The sequence below is a fragment of the Mastigoproctus giganteus genome, chromosome 7 (genome assembly GCF_048544385.1).
Source record: "Mastigoproctus giganteus isolate SK-2022 chromosome 7, ASM4854438v1, whole genome shotgun sequence".
NCBI classification, from domain to species: domain Eukaryota; kingdom Metazoa; phylum Arthropoda; class Arachnida; order Uropygi; family Thelyphonidae; genus Mastigoproctus; species Mastigoproctus giganteus.
In genome coordinates this window covers 42,331,728-42,346,860 of record NC_143581.1, presented here as the reverse complement: position 1 = coordinate 42,346,860, position 15,133 = coordinate 42,331,728, and the positions used below count along the sequence as shown (strand labels likewise).

The window sequence follows — 15,133 nt, the reverse complement described above, 5'->3', positions numbered from 1 at the left end:
GTATCTCACTTTTTCCAACACTTATAATAAAATATCTCCATGCACTTGTATTCTAATACGACTATAGAGGTCACTATATTCCCGCTTTTTTGAATTTCCATGCTGCTTACTGTTAAGTCTGCTTCGCTGCTATAAATTGCTCTATCATGTAAATATATTGTTCACTTGGTTGAAACCTGCTTACATACAGCTACTCTACTGAATTGATGCACTTCAACTCCCTGCCTTTTCCCCACCAGACTGTTTTCACTTCGCATTACTTATAATATTCCAGATATCATACATGTTCACTTTCTTATTTTACTTTTAGCTTTGTTTTATCGGCATATTTGACATATATTTCTATACAAGCTTTTGGTATTAACTCCCTTTTATACTAATGCTTAAAAATGCCAAAACCCTTACTTTGGGCCTCACAACCCCAGAAAGCCTAGTGTATTTTAATTACTTTTTCTATGCTTTTTATCTTTCTGCTGTCTATTTCTAATTTCTTCCTTCATTGAACTATTAGTGCAATATGAGGGTGAAATAAACGTTCCTACTTCTATCACTATTTTTCTTCTTCATTTATTTAAAAAATACTCCTTTTTCCCATCCCCTTACTCAATTTAATACCTCATCCTTATACCATTTGCTTGTTCTAAATTGATTTCCTATCTACACAAAATTAAATCCTACAATAAAATTCTACATATTCATTTTAACGTTTTTCTATTTTAACTAAATTATTTATACCTCAATAAATTACACTGCACTGGGACTACCTTGTCCATACTGTATTAGAAAGGGCTAATTTCTTTATCATGACTTGTTTTGGCCATTCACTTTTCTTCTACTACTATGGACAAGTACAGAAATGCAGTTCCTGATACATGGTCAGGTGTAGTCCCCTGATGAAATACCTGATCATGTATCAATATTTATTTCAGCTGACATCAGATCAAGCATTTTTGCATTACCTATATTAGACCATTTACTAAAAATGTTCCTCCCTGATATCTAATGACAGCTACACCATTTTCATTTTATTTGCCTTTTATTAGTATTTTGATTTTTAATTTTATTTTACTTTACAGTTACCCCACTTTATATTGGTTTGGCAATTTAGCCCATAATTTTCTTAATTCATCATAACCTCTAGGATATTAACATTCTTTCACCTTTCATAAATCTACTACACTTCTTTTTCTACTTTCCTTAGGTGCATTTGTATATATATATATATAAAAATTGGGATAAAAGTAAAAGTTATATCATTAAAAATTATATGAAATATAATTTTTATCATTAAAATCATTAAAAATCAATCATTAAACTACCATTAAAAATTAAGATTAAAAGTTATATGGTCCACCATATACTGTTATGTTTATATACATATTCAGTATCTATATAGTACATATTATACTTTTACTATATACCGTATTTCCCCATGTATAAGACGCACCTTTTTTCGAAAAATTTGAGGTCAAAAAACTGGGTGCGTCTTATACAGTGGTTGTAGATTTTTTTACTTGCATTTCCCGCTTTTTCGCGCTCATTGTTTCGCACTTGTTACCGGTATATTAGGTTATGTTTTGCCACGTTCTGCCAGAAATGGCTCAGAAAAGATTTTTGTACAGTGCTGAATTCAAGTTATGAGGAGTTGTACGAATTTTATGATGAATAAAACTTGAGTTCAATAACTTTATGTAATACATTTTTTTTTCAAATTTCGGGCCCCAAAATTAAGGTGCGTCTTATACATGGGGAAATAAGGTAATCGATAATTAATATAAAAATAAAAATCAAATTAATACATACGCCACTAGCATGGCAAAACTGTAGAGCGAAAAATTAACATAAAAATTAAATCAGTTCTGCCATGCTACTGGCGTATGTATTAATTTTATTTTTATATTAATTATCGATTATGTACTGGGCATCATGTGGAGGATGTGCATTTTGCTGCCTCTAATGATAGCTTTATATTTATTTATTTTCTTATTTCATTTCATTCTAACTTTTAAAGCCATTATTCAAATATAAATCAGGTGGTAGTAGTGGGTTTGACATGCTAAAGCTGCGCCTATACCGCTATCTATATTTTATTTTATTTTTCTGTCTATATAAGCTGGTTAGGCTTAAATTATGTCAGTGGTGTGGCTCTGCTCTGGAGTGCTGGTCTGTTCTATAGTTTATTTCTCGCTGCATAAGGACCACCGCTATGCAAATCCTCTATATTTGTGGACTGAAATGCAGCGATTTCATGACCATTATTGGCCCCGTGGTCCTCCACTGATATGGGGCATAATGGTCTGTCTATTATTTTGTTACTTTGTTTTACTTTAGTAGTTCGTTTTAGTCCCGTTTTGGTGATATTTCATGTCTCTCGGAATTGGTACCTTACAAGGGAGGTGCTGCTAAATTATTATAGAATTGGCTTTATATTTTAAATTTAAAAAGGATTTATTATTAACTGAACTTTAAATTATTTGGGACTTTCGGCTACAGATTCAGTCTTTTTACCTTTACCTTTCCCTCTCCCTGTTGCTTTAATTTTTATGCTAATTTTTCACTCTACAGTTTTGCCATGCTACTGGCATATGTATTAATTTGATTTTTATTTTATATTAATTATTGATTATGTACTGGGCATCGTGTGAAGGATATGCATTTTGCTGCCTCTGATGATAGCTTTATATTTATTTGTTTTCTTATTTCATTGCATTCTAACTTTTAAAGCCATTATTCAAATATATATATATATATATATATATATATATAAAATCAATTTCATGAATACAAATCATATATTGCATCTCAATAGCTATTTGCAATTTGATTAATAATATTCTGAAAAGTATCTTCATGATTTTTCACATAACATATATTCTTGGAATCCATTAACATATCTCTAGCCATTTAGTCTTTTAGTCACACTTTTTAGTCTTTTCCACTGGGCTTCAATGTTATTCATATGTATTCCTCTATGTCGATCTACAAAATGTTCCTTATGTTTCACCGTTAAATGTTTGTAATTCTTTTTTTTTCTAAAACCGTAATATGCCTATATCCACCATTCATCTGTTACGATGGTAGTGTTATTTGAAAAGTAGTGAAAAAAAAATTGCACTACTTTTCAAATAATGCGTAAAAGGGTTTCTACTTTCCGATTTTTTATGAATTTCATGAACACGAATTTTGATTCTCTTTCAAATACTCCAAACACCCATTTCTTCTTAGCAGTTAAATTTAGTCCTCCGTGATGTTTTGGTTTTACCAATACAGTTTCATCTGCTTCTAAGTTTCTCCGCTCCACCCAACTTAATGGGGCTTTTAACAACTGCAATTCGCAAGTATCCCTTAGTTTCTTATAAAACTTAACTGCTGTTACTTTCAAAATTTCCAGATAGAATGTTGTTGTAGTTACTGCTGTGCACATTGACCAAAAGTATATAATATACATTATCTTTTTAATGGAAGTTTTGTATTTTCCATAAAACTATGTTTTAATAAAGAAACTTGTGCAGAACCTTTTTTCCAATGCCAGAACTTTCCATGACTCTGTTCATGATTCAATTAGTTTAAAATAATCATTGCGCTTAAAACAGTACAATTTCGGTCTTATTAATTTAGTTTTCATCAAAAAATCAAACACAGTTTAATTTTCCTTACAAATTTCATCCATCTTTAAAAGATTCATTGCTACTATTACCTGTTTACCGTTCATTAAAAAAACTATTTATGCACAATTCTTTACTTATAAATACACATAATGCCAACAAATGACTAGACAGTATCTTGTCGTCTGTCACGCCCACCACCAATCATTTCATCGCATGTTGTGCCTATGTGCCAATCAACATATCATTCTCAACTTCTGCTCCAGACTGATAACACCTACTGTCTGTTTATCAACTGAGCAACCAGGGCTAGAGTGCGATAGTAACAAATCAATCTGCGTGGTAAGTTACCTGAAGTTTGCCATGGTTCTCGTGTTGGCTTTCTTTACCTTCACCGATCTTGGTATACAAAAAAATAAACAAATATATAAAATAAATATAAAAATTTTTATATTGTATATTTTTATAAATATACAATATAAAAATAAGTATACAAATAAGAAAAAATAAATTTAAATTAAATTTTAAGTAAAGCATTGATACTCTTCTATTTTTTCTACAGCTCTTTAGTCATTCACTTTCTTTTTCTTTGTCCACAATAGCCAAATGCATTCCATGTATTATGTTCAATATTTTTTCAGTGAAATATAATAACTAGTGCTTGGGCTGCCTCCCAAAACAGCATGAATGAACTCCTTGTAATCTCCCTATCTTAAATAAGTTGCATCATTTGATTCTTTGAAGGAGATTTATCAGTGACTGGTCTTTGATTCCTTCACTTATTTAATACCTTAATGCATCTATTATCATAAATCTGTTTTTTATTTTGTTATTAAGTTCTTCAGCTAAATTCTTGTTGAAATATTCTCATTACGTGTAGGAAGCCTAACATAATTATTAGTGAACGAACCGAAAGCTGAAATTACTGCAGAAAGACTGATTGCTAACAAAACACTTACTGCATTACACAAAATATAACTAAACAGAATGCACAGATTCACAAGCATAATGTTAATTTATTATATAAACCAAGAGGTGTTACACATTATGCATAACAATCAGTAATCATAAATAATGCAGTGAATTTAATCACATTTGCTGCTTGTTTGGGAATTATATATAATTACCAGTTAATCACTCTAACCAAAACATGTACACTAGATAGCATAAATAGCATACTAATAGCATTAGTAGAGGCATATGATGCAAGAAAGCAAGCTTATGCAGCATCAGCCAAAAAAAAAAAAAAAAAAAACAAGTTCCACTTCACCCGTCGGTTCATTCGAAATACCTGTCCAGCTGAGCCTTAAATATATTTAGGCTATCAACTTCCATGGCAAGGGATGGAAGTCTGTTCCACCAACCAACTACCCGCTGGCTAAAGGCAAATTTCTGCACGTCTATCCTACATCTGTCTTTCCTAATTTGAATTTATGCCCTCTCAGGTGATTATTCTGAGCAAGAGGAAGAATCCCATCAGCATTGAGCATGCTCAAACCATTCAAGGCTTTATACACCTCTATCAGATCACCTCGCTGGTGCCTAGTCTCCAGACACTGTAATTTGCAAAATTTAAGCCTTTCTTCATAAGAGTACCCTTTTGTTCCATTTACTAATCTTGTTGCCCTTCTCTGTACTCGTTCCATCAGCTCTACATCCTTCTTGAAATGAGGTCTCCAGACCTGAATACAGTACTCAAGATGTGGCCTTACCATTGCTTTATACAAGGGAATAATCACCTCCTTATCCCTGCTAGAAACATTCCTGTATATCATTGACAAGACACCATGAGCTATTCTTGCAGCCCGTCTGCACTGCACAGAAACCTTCATATCTGCCTGCACAATTACCCCCAGGTCCCTTTCATTCTCTACCACTGTTAGTGTAGTACATCAGAGTTGATAAATTGCTCTGGGGTTGCTGTTCCCCATATGTAGTACTTTACATTTGTCAATGTTAAACTTCATTTGCCACCTCTCAGCCTATCTACACAACCTTTCCAGATCCTGTTGCAGCAGCATAGTGTCACTAGTGTCCTTGACAACCCTGCCAACCTTTGTATCATCTGCAAACTTGGACATTAAGCTTGATATACCATCATCAATATCATTTATAAATACAGAAAACAATAATGGACCCAATACTGAACCCTGAGGGACTCCACTAATAACATTAGTCCAATCAATGGACACTGACGATCAGCAGTGTCCATTGATTACCACTCTGTCTTCTCCCCCTCAACCACTCCTTTATCCATAGCAGCAATTTGTCTCCAATGCCACACTGCTCCAATTTGTGCAGCAGTCTTCCATGTGCAACAGTATGAAAAGCCTTTCTAAGATCTAAGTATATAATATCAAAGTTATTCCCTGCATCCAGTTCTTTTGTGACTGCATCATAGTATCCAATCAAATTGGTCAGGCAAGCCTTTCCCTTAACAAAACCATGCTGTGTCCGAGCTATAACTGAAGTCTTGTCTAGATGATCCTGCAGTGCTTCTTTAACCAGTGCTTCCATTAATTTTCCTGGAACAGAAGTTAAACTCACAGGTCTATAATTATTTGTGTCGGCCTTTGATCCTCTTTTATGAATTGGGGTCACATTTGCACATCTCCAGTCTGTGGATACCTCTCCTGAGTCCAAGGAAGCTCTCATAATTATGGCTAACGGATTGCTTACTTCCTTTGCTGCCTCCTTTAATATAAATGGATAGATCCCATCCACCCCAGGTGCCTTTCTTGTGTTTATCTTCAACAATTTCTCCTCCACTTCACTCTCAGTTATTACAAGATTCTCTAGCTTACTGCCAGAGTTGAATACACCTCTGGCATTCCCCTCGCTGAATAACTCCTCGTGTGAACGTCGATTCAAAATATTCATTTAGTTTGTTAGCCACCTGAGCAGGATCATCAACAGTTGACGCATCGATATCAAGTGGACCAATCTGATTCATCCCATTCCTTCTAGAGTTTACATAAGTAAAGAACTCTTTGCTGTTTTTCTTTGCATCCCTTGCCAAAGATTTCTCATAATCTGCCTTTGCCTGCCTAATCTTCTTTGTAACTTGGTTACAGATCAACTTGTATCTATCATAGACTTCTGTGTCACGTGTTAATTTATATGTATCCCATGCCTTTTTCTTCTCTGTCATATGTCTCATTAGTTCATCTGACATCCATTTAGGCCTAAACCTTGAACAATATTTCTTAGTTGGGATGTAAAGCCTAGTAGCTTCCAAGGTAAGTTCTTTGAACGCTTCCCATTTTGAATTTGCTGTTGGTAACATCTTCAGTTGGTCCCACTGTATAGAATTTAAATACAGTCTCAGACCATCGTAGTAGCCTTTACGAAAGCAATAACCCTTCCCTTTACCCATGATGGTAGTTACCTCTTTGAGTAAATCCCACTTCAGCACACTGTGATCACTGCCACCTAGTGTTCCTTTATCTGCAGATTCTTAATGCATGAAGAATCACTACTGATAATCATATCAAGAGTATTACTCCCTCTAGTTGCCTCCCGAACATGCTGATGTAGAAAACAATCATCCGATAAATCCACAAAAGCCTTGCTAGTGTGTGAGTGACCAACCCACAAATTCCAGTCAATATCTGGGAAATTAAAATCCCCCATTATAAGACTCTCTGATGTACTGGCCACTCTATTTCCCTGTACAGTTTCTTATTATACTCATCAGAGTCATTAGGCCTATAGCACACTCCTACTCTCAATTTTGAACTCCCAATGCTTATGTCATACCAAACTGACTCGACACTGCACTGTCCAGCAATGTCGACTGGCTTCACTTACTTGGATTTTGTGTTTCTTAACTAATAGCATAACCCCTCCTCCCTTCCTATCCTTTCTGTACACATTGTACTCCCCAAATTCAGTTCTGAATTCCTTATATCTGTGTGACACCACGTCTCTGATATCCCAACAATATCTGCCTTTGATGTTTTGAGCAATACCTCAAATTCATCAAATTTATTTACCAAACTCCTAGCATTGGTGTACATGCAAGTATACATGCACCTGTTCCTATTCTTAGCTACCCTAACATAACCCATGTATTTACTTGTACCGCAATGACTCCCAGCTGTCTCTGAAATATCCTACATCTTGTTTTCCAGGCTGCTGCTCATTCCAATAGAAGCAGTGCAAGAATTACTTTCACCTCTGCCTGTGGCTACTATTAATCTATTAGTCTTTGTATCCCCCCCCAAGCTAGCAGTTTTCCAACCCACCTAACACTGCCTTGATAGCACAGCAAATATTCTTGCACCCTTTCTATTTAAGTGTATCCCATCCCTGTAGAAACAGTCTCTCCTGTTAACAAGTACAGTCCAGGCTGAAAAAAATTCTACCCCTTGAGCCTTGCACAATCTTTCCAGGGCCAAATTGATCGACAAGGCTCTCATCTTATACTCCCTTCTATCGTGTCTGGGCAGAATTGCAGACACTTTCAAATTCAACCCTAATACAGGATACTACTCCAATTCTTCACACTACAATTACTCACCTCAGAATGATATAACTCTGAAGTTACTATTGTGGTCACAGTCATTTCATTTTTTGTTAGTGTGCCAGTTTTGTCCGAGCAAACCACATTGACGCATCCTGTAAAGCAACAATTTTATTATTATTATTTTTTTTTTTTGTAGATGGCTTCTAAAACAATTAAAATCATATCTTAAGACTTGAAATATATTTATTATAAAATTACAAGAAATAGAAATTCAAAGAACTAATTAATAAAAAAAAAAAACTTTGAAATCCTTAATACTGTGGTTTCAAAAAATAATGTAGTATCTCATTCCCTAACTCACTACTGTTATGACGGTGGCTCCTTCCTATTAAATAATTTTTCTAATAACAAAAGAATATTCAACATTTTATTCATCAAATTAAAATAATTTTTAATTTTTATAAAGATTATTAAAACACATTTAATCCATTAATAGGCATTTGGCAGTGTTATTCAACTATATTTTTTTAAGCTCTTTTGAGCCAGAGAAAAACCACTTTATCCATTCAGCAATAGCTCAACAGTGCCTTTTGAAGAAAGTTTTTGTCCCAATTTCTCTATTAAAAATTAAGAAATCACCTATAAGATGGTTAGAAATGATCAGACATAACTAACACCTGTTAATGAATTAGCAGAGAGGAAATAAAAAAAATTATAGAAATAAAAAGATTATTATTACAAAATGCTTAACCTCATATGGTAGAAAATATATGTATTCCAACAGTTTTACGATTATCTTTAAATTAAATTTAGTTGCACAATTTGGAATAAATATTTTAAACCTCTTTCTGTCTTTCTGGAGGTCTCTTTAAGAGGTAATTACATAATCATATAAAAATCTAAGATTCGCATATACTTAGTGCTATATGAGAAAAATACACACCACAACATGTCAAGATATGTGCACATACTGTAGAACACCAGTTATCTGGAATAATATGAAAGGTTGATTTTTCTTTTCTTTTTTTTATTAATAAAAAATTATAGTATATGAGACAAATGTTTAGTATGCTACAAGAATATTTCTGTCTGTTTTTTTACATTGTATATCTGGCAAAATGTTGGATTAGGACTAATGCGTTTTCTTGGACACCACGAGTGATAGTTTAGTCATTCACTTCCGTGAACCCAATTTTCATTACTTATTTTGCTCTCTTCATTTCATATTATGTTTACTTTAGCTCCAAATTCGGCGAGAATAATATTGGCTCAAAACTGTGCGACGAATGTCAATGAAAAGAAACAGCACTGAAATGGGCTGAAAACTAGGAAGAATGTGATATAATCAAATTGATGCTATTAAGGCATTTGAGAGATTTTGCACCAAAAAAAAAAAAAGTTCACAACAAATGAAACAAAAAACAATCAAACATTATTTTAAAATTAAGGAACTTGAGATTTCGTAGCAAAAAAAAAAGTTCATAACAAATGAAACAAAAAACAATCAAACATTATTTTAAAAAATTACTTTTAAGTTTTTTCCACATAAAATTTGTAGTAAAATACCTATCCAAATACACATATGTAATTGTGCTAATTTTTATGTATAAGTTATTACTTTTAATTAAATAAATTCATTTTTTCACATTATTTAAGGTCTTTTTCTTTTACCTTAATACATTATAACAGAATTTACTTAATTTTGCCTTACGTTTGATTATCTGGACAATTTTGCTATCCGGAAGAGATCTGGCATTAATTATTCTGAATAACTGATGCTCCACTATAGTACAAAATGGAATAATGCCTAGTTGTTGAGTTTAACAACACATAGGCTTTCTAATGGTGAATATGAAATAATAACTATGTTTTATGATATATTCCTATCTGATTTAGGAAAGTAAATACAGTGGATTCCGGTTATTTGGGCCACCAGTTAATCGGGGCAGCCGTTTATTTGGAGCAAATCTTAAAAAACAGAACCCAATTGAGAAAATAGCCAGGGTTTACTTCGCTTAATTGGGACAACATTCCGTTTAATCGGGGCAGGAGACCGCAGCACTGGAGATTACCCTACGATTGTCTCCGACCGTACCAGGTGGTTCAGTCGGATTTCTGGAGGTCACAACCATAAAACAACATAATCAATTAGCAGTCACCTGTTTATTGTGCTTTTCTGTTAGTGCAATCCATCATAACCGGATAGTAAACTCGATCTTATTGAATTTGTGATAATACAGACAGCTGGTATTCTGTAGGTTATTATGGTGAAATGTGTTTAAACTTCCATGGAATCTTTAATCATATAAAAAAATTAATTTTCAGAATCTTCTCTTCATTCCTATTTTTAAAGCTTCGTAACTCGTTACTCCGTTCTCACTTGCACATATCATGTTACTTGCAATTTGTGTGTGCCATGTTCTTTGTAATTGATTGCTTATCTTTTTACTGTTTTAAATTTTAACCCCCACCCACAAATGTCCACTAATTAGTATGTACACATATTAATTATTCCGATTATCACGTATATTTTTCCGATTTTCACATATCATTTAATTTTTTAATTGGTAAGGTAATAAAGGGTAAATTTATGCTTAATATATCTTTACTTTGATAGCCTGTGGATAATATTCCTCCTATTTTCGCTAATTAGGATCGCTGTTTAATAGAATTAAAATTCAATTCAATTCACAAACATGATCACAATGACCTGCACTTACTACATATCATATGGTGAACGGTACTTTACTATGGTGAATCCACTGTAACGTGATTTGATTGTACTGGGAACCAATTGTAAAGCGGAGGTCCATTGTATCGTGAAACTTCGGATAATTGGGGCAGCCACTTAATCGCCAAAATGTACTAGTCCCGATGTGTCCCAAATAACCGGAATCGACTGTAGTTCTTTTTTATTGGGATTATCTCCCAGAATCTGCAATAAATGTATTTTGATGACTGTGTATTAGCAACTGATTTAAAGGTGTTTAGACAGATATTTTGAAAGTGGGGACAGTCCAATAACAAATGGTGAATGGTCAGTTGTACTTGACATAATGAACATTGGAGAGCGCTGTCATTAGTTAATAGATACAGTTGAGTGAGGTGAGTATGCCCAATCCTTGGCCTTCCTAAAATTGTTTCTTCTCATCTGCTTTTCCAGAAGCTGGTGAGCCACAGCTTTGGTTCTGGTTTTATTTGGTATAGTTCTGTTTCCTGGATAACCTCTCCAGATTAGTGACCAGCTATTGTAACATGCTTTATGGATAATAAGTTTATAATCGGTATATGGAGTTTGAAAAGTCTGCAAAAGAAGTATCTGGTTGTTAGGCTGTAAGATCTGCTCTTTCATTTCCTGTAATTCCACAACGTCCTGGAATCCAGCAATATGTCACTGGTTCGATTCCTTACAAGAAAGTAATTTAGAATGGATTTGTTTTATTACAGGGAGAGAGGAGTTGGCATTACTCCTTATGGAGGAGACATCACTGAGTGAGTCAGTGTCTATCAAAGCAGGCATAATTAAAAGTTCAGTAATCTGGTTCAGAGATAGGTTTACAGCATAAAGCTCGGCAGTGAAAATACTGAATTCTAATGGTAATGACACAGAAGTAGAGAATGATGGGAAGATTGCCGCAGCACCTACTTGGGTCTCAGTTTTTGATCCATCTGTATAGATTTTACAGACCTGTGAGTTTTATGTAACTGTGCGATGTTGGAGGGGGACAAGATGTTCTTTCCCCACTGTTGAAAATATCTGGGGAGGTTCTGAAAGCCTCTAGAGAAATTCGAAGAGCACTGTGCTGGATCATGTTTAATCATTCTAAAGTACTCTTCCTCGCAGAGTCATATACTGGCGAACAGTAGTGCAAATAGGACCTGATGAGAACTCTATAAAGATGGATAAGGGTATGTCGATCAGCACCCCATGACATGGATGACACACACATACACTGGAGGATATTCAATTTCTTCAAGAAGATAGTTTGAAGACCAGCCACATGTGCTTGAAAGTTCTGTTTTCTATCTAGTATCAGACCAAGAAAACAGTGTCAGCAAGAGGAAATGGCATATTTTTTATCTTTAGCTCAGGATCAGGATGAAGTGACTGTAGTTTTCAAAAATGAGTGGTTGTGGATTTCTGTTCTGCAAGATGGTATCCATTGCGTAAGTCCAGGATTCTATTCTGTTTAGAGCAATTTTTAACTGTCTTTCATACTTTGTGACTGGCAGGATATGGTGAGGTCATCTGCATACATGCATACTTCAATAGTTTTTGGAAAATCTTCCAATATATTGTCGACCCTAATCACAAATAGGTTTGTTTGTTTGTTGTTTGGTTTTTAGGCGCATTAGCAACTAAGGCCATATTGCTCTGAGATATGCGGTGGTCATTCCCCGACCTTTCCGCATCCTCCATATTTGGTGGTGACGGGCTCGAACCCCGGTCTAATCAAGAAGCGTGTGCTACGCACTGCTGCTCCTTCCCACCTGGCTACGGAGGCGCCTCACAAATAGGGTTTGACTCTATATGGAACCCCGTGGGACACCCTCTTCTTGAATGTGAGATGCTGACAGCACGTTTTGATATCGGACTTGAAAGATACGTAACTTTAGAAAGAGATGTCTCCTGATGAAGGCATTATGTATGTTGAATTCAATTTTTTACAGGTAACTCTAGGGTGAATCTGTTTTTACGGAAGCCATATTGGTGATCAGAAAGAAGATTTTGGGAGTCTAGAATCCAGGTGAGCCTCTTATGCACCATCCTTTCGAAAATTTTTCCCAAACAGCTTGTCAATGTTATCGGTCTGTAATTCTCAACGAGAGAGGGATCTTTGACCAGTTTTGGTATAGCACAAATATAGGAATGATGCCACGAGCGAGGGTATGTGTTTTCTGAGAAGATGCAGTTATAAAATAGCAATAGTATGCATAGATCAGCTTCACACAAATGTTTCAGCATACTGTAGTGAATGCCGCCAGGTCCTGATGCACTATTCGGAGATTTGCTCAAGGATTCCTTGAGCTCAGCTATAGTAAAGGGTTGGTTATATGGAAGTGAGAGATTTATTGAAAAATTCAATTTTTGACATTCTTGATTAGTTTTAATGTGTTGAAAGGAGGTCACATAAGAGGAAGAGGCAGAAATATTATAGAAAGATTCTGCTAAAGCATTTACAATGTCAGTAAAAGAGGACAGGTTCTGCCCATTCCACTGTATTATTGGAGACCAGAACAGTATAAATTTTCCATTGAGAGCTTGTATTTTTCCCCAGATAATCCAAGTGTCAGTATTCTTGTTAATAGTAGAGGCGAGTTAATCCAGGAGTCATGTTTTGCTTTTTTCCTAATTTGTCTTGCTTTGACTCTCAGTTTTTTGAAAACAATTAGGATGGAGGTAGTGGGGAATTTGTGAAACTGGTTCCAAGCACAATTTTTTTTCTTGTTTCATTTTGGAGCAATCTTCATTCCACCACTAGTTTTGGTGTACTCGCTGATGCTGGTCAGATTTTGGAATGGAAATTTTGGCTGCTGATAATATATGGCTGGTAATGTGATTGGTTGCGTCATCAATATTTTGTTGCTCTACACATACTGGTTGTCAAGTAGGACACAATGGAGTAGTTTTTCCAGTCTGCTTTATGAAAATTCCAAGAAGTATGGCTTTTAGGACATGACATGACCTGTGTTTGAATTGAATTGATAATAGAAAAATGGTCACTGTGGAATGGAACACTCAGCACTGACCACCCTATGCTTGGAAAAAGAGATGCTGAGCACAATGAGGATAAGTCTGTGGCTGATGTAGTATCTGTAGTTAGTCTAACATGAGTTGGAGAGCCAGAATTTAACAGAGTCAAGTTATGATTATCTAGGAATGTTTCGATTAATTGGCCTCTCCTATCCATGGTGGAAGATCCCCACAGTGGATAGTGATGGTTGAAATCAGACAGGATGTGGCAGTTGTGTGATTAGATTGTCAATTCAGTATGGGAGCAAGGATAAGATATAAATGGATGTAAGGCTAGTGATATTTCCATCGCCATCCGAAGTGCTACAACTTCTAAGGAGGTTTGTAGTTGAAGATTGACAGTATGGTATTTTCGACATGAATTGCTACCCCTCCATGAGCAGGAGTGCCAGAATCCCTGTCTTACCTAAATACAGTGCAATTTTTGAATTTCAGAGAAATTTGTGGTGATAAAAATGTTTCCTGTATGCATACATCTACTGCATTAGTTTGTATGAGTAAATCATTCAGGCCATCTATATTATACGTAATCCTCTACAGCTCCATTGTAGAAATTTATTCATTGATCGGGTTTATTTGAGGAAGATTGAGCTGACTGTTTTTTCTGAGAAGGTTTCTGTCAGCTTAGTTTAGATTTTTCATTTCTGGGAAAGGTTGGGCTTCCTGTATCCATGGTATCATTGGCATGTAATTCTAGTACTGTGTCGTAATCCTCTGATTGAACATCAATTTCCATGTTGCTATTGCGTGTTTTCACTTTCTTCTGATTTTCAACAATAGTTGATTTTTTTTGTTTCTGGCAAGGTTGAGATAGCATCAGTTGGGATACCGATTGGCGTATTGCTTGTTTCATTGACTGGGTTTTTTTATTGCATATTAACACAGTTTTGGCCCAGGTGACAAAGGAAATGGTCAGTTCTATAGAGACATCTGTTTGGATTGCAGTTGAGCGGCTGTTTCTGGTAACTGATACGTATGATTGGCTAAGCATGGTTAGCAGCCCTTGCTTTCTTGCTTCAGGGTATGTGACTTTATGCTCCACTTTATATTTCTGGATTTTTTTGCCTGTTTTCCAAAGGTCACACGCTTTAGAAAATGCAGGATGGCTTCCTTTACAGTTTGGGCAAGTAAGAGTAGAAGCTGAACAGTCTCCTTCAGAGTGCTCCATTGACCACAAATAGGACACAGCATGCTGTACTTCGGGCACTTAAAGCAGCGAATGGGTTTCAGATAGATGAGTTGGAGTACAGAACATCAAAATGACGGAACTGATTGGTAGTACGTTGCCATCTTTTTTTAGTCATT

At 35.2% G+C, this 15,133-nt stretch overlaps 1 protein-coding gene across 4 annotated transcripts in view; it reads right to left on the bottom strand.

Moving 5' to 3' along the window:
• SPoCk (secretory pathway calcium atpase) overlaps positions 1-15,133 on the bottom strand; it is a 461,326-nt gene that overhangs the window by 148,458 nt on the left and 297,735 nt on the right. For all 4 annotated transcript variants that reach the window (XM_090376865.1, XM_090376868.1, XM_090376866.1 and 1 more), the window contains exon 11: positions 8,128-8,225. In XM_090376865.1, the coding sequence (XP_090232991.1) occupies positions 8,128-8,225 (98 nt within the window). The remainder of the gene's footprint in view (positions 1-8,127; positions 8,226-15,133) is intronic.